A 1,172-nucleotide genomic window follows, 5' to 3' on the forward strand; every position below is an offset into this window, starting at 1 on the left:
TTCCATCTCCAATCCCAGCAAGCAAAGTACACCTAAATAATGCCAAGCACAGACATCTGATGCCAGTCTTATTCCCATCCCTGTTAAAATGCACACAGACTTCCGGCTACTGGAAGCAGATGGACCTTCCTGGGCGTCGCCAGGCAGTTTTCAGACATCCTCCCCACTGAAAGGAAGAACTCCCCGTTGTCAGTTCTTGCAGCTTTCTCCCAGCACAGACTCCACACCACCCTCCCCAGTGTGACTGGTCCCTGACCCCAAACTCTGAAGAGGGGAACCCAAAATGACATGTCACCTCTAAGACTGATTCCTTAAATCCACTTCTGGTTAAACCCCGTGTATATTTTAAACCCACTGTCGGCAAATGCTGTCACTACACCACTGACCGAGCCACGGAATGCTTCCCGAAGCAGGTCAAGAACCGCCCCTGGCGGGGAGAACACACCCCGAGACCCGGGCACCAGTGGGAGACAGGACTAACTAGCACTGCTCGTGGCTCGCAGGACGGCTCCTTGCGGGATCAGCAGCAGTTTTCCTTTTCCTGAAGGGTTCTTGCTGTTTGTGGTGAGGTAGAGTTTGGTGCCAGGAGGCAAATTCGCCAAGTTAGCCAAATTAGTGGCTGGTAGCTGCAACGTTGCCATCACTGAAATGGTAAAGGGAACCAAAAAAAAGAGAGAGAAGGAAAAACAGTAAAATAAACGGGAATGGAGGACAACACTATCTCTAAAATTAAAAGAGAGAGTAACATAATACTTAACAAAAACACTCACAAACAGTGAAGTACTGTTCCAGTTTCCTACACGCACAAGGCCTCAAAGGTTGACATTCTGAAATATCTGGCTAGTTAAAAGACAATGTACAGGCTAAAATGGTCTGCCACGAACTAATTTATATCTGTATGCAAACAGGGTAACCACATGTCCTGGTTTCCCCAGAACAACTCCACTTTACACCTCCGTCCCACTGTAATGATTCATAACGACTTTTTATTCTCAAAAGCACTGCAGTTCAGATACTCAGTGAAACCACCATCTATGGATGAATACACATTTTTGTCCTATTTGTCTAATGCCTCTTCAGTCAATTTCTAGTAATAAGTGAGTCTTCTGGCCTCCCTTGCTTTCTAAGAACTAAGAAATGCTTCAGTCAACAGCAGGCTGCAATTAAACTAC

At 46.2% G+C, this 1,172-nt stretch overlaps 1 protein-coding gene across 1 annotated transcript in view; it reads right to left on the reverse strand.

Annotated features, from left to right (window-relative positions):
* YEATS2 (YEATS domain containing 2) overlaps positions 1–1,172 on the reverse strand; it is a 79,125-nt gene that overhangs the window by 33,421 nt on the left and 44,532 nt on the right. Inside the window, exons 14-15 of the mRNA XM_023736852.1 lie at positions 478–643; positions 356–381 (exon numbers count right to left, since the gene is read on the reverse strand). Coding sequence (XP_023592620.1) covers positions 356–381; positions 478–643 — 192 coding nt within the window. The remainder of the gene's footprint in view (positions 1–355; positions 382–477; positions 644–1,172) is intronic.

The sequence above is a fragment of the Trichechus manatus genome, unplaced genomic scaffold (assembly GCF_000243295.1).
Source record: "Trichechus manatus latirostris isolate Lorelei unplaced genomic scaffold, TriManLat1.0 scaffold00092, whole genome shotgun sequence".
In the NCBI taxonomy this organism is placed as follows: Eukaryota; Metazoa; Chordata; class Mammalia; order Sirenia; family Trichechidae; genus Trichechus; species Trichechus manatus.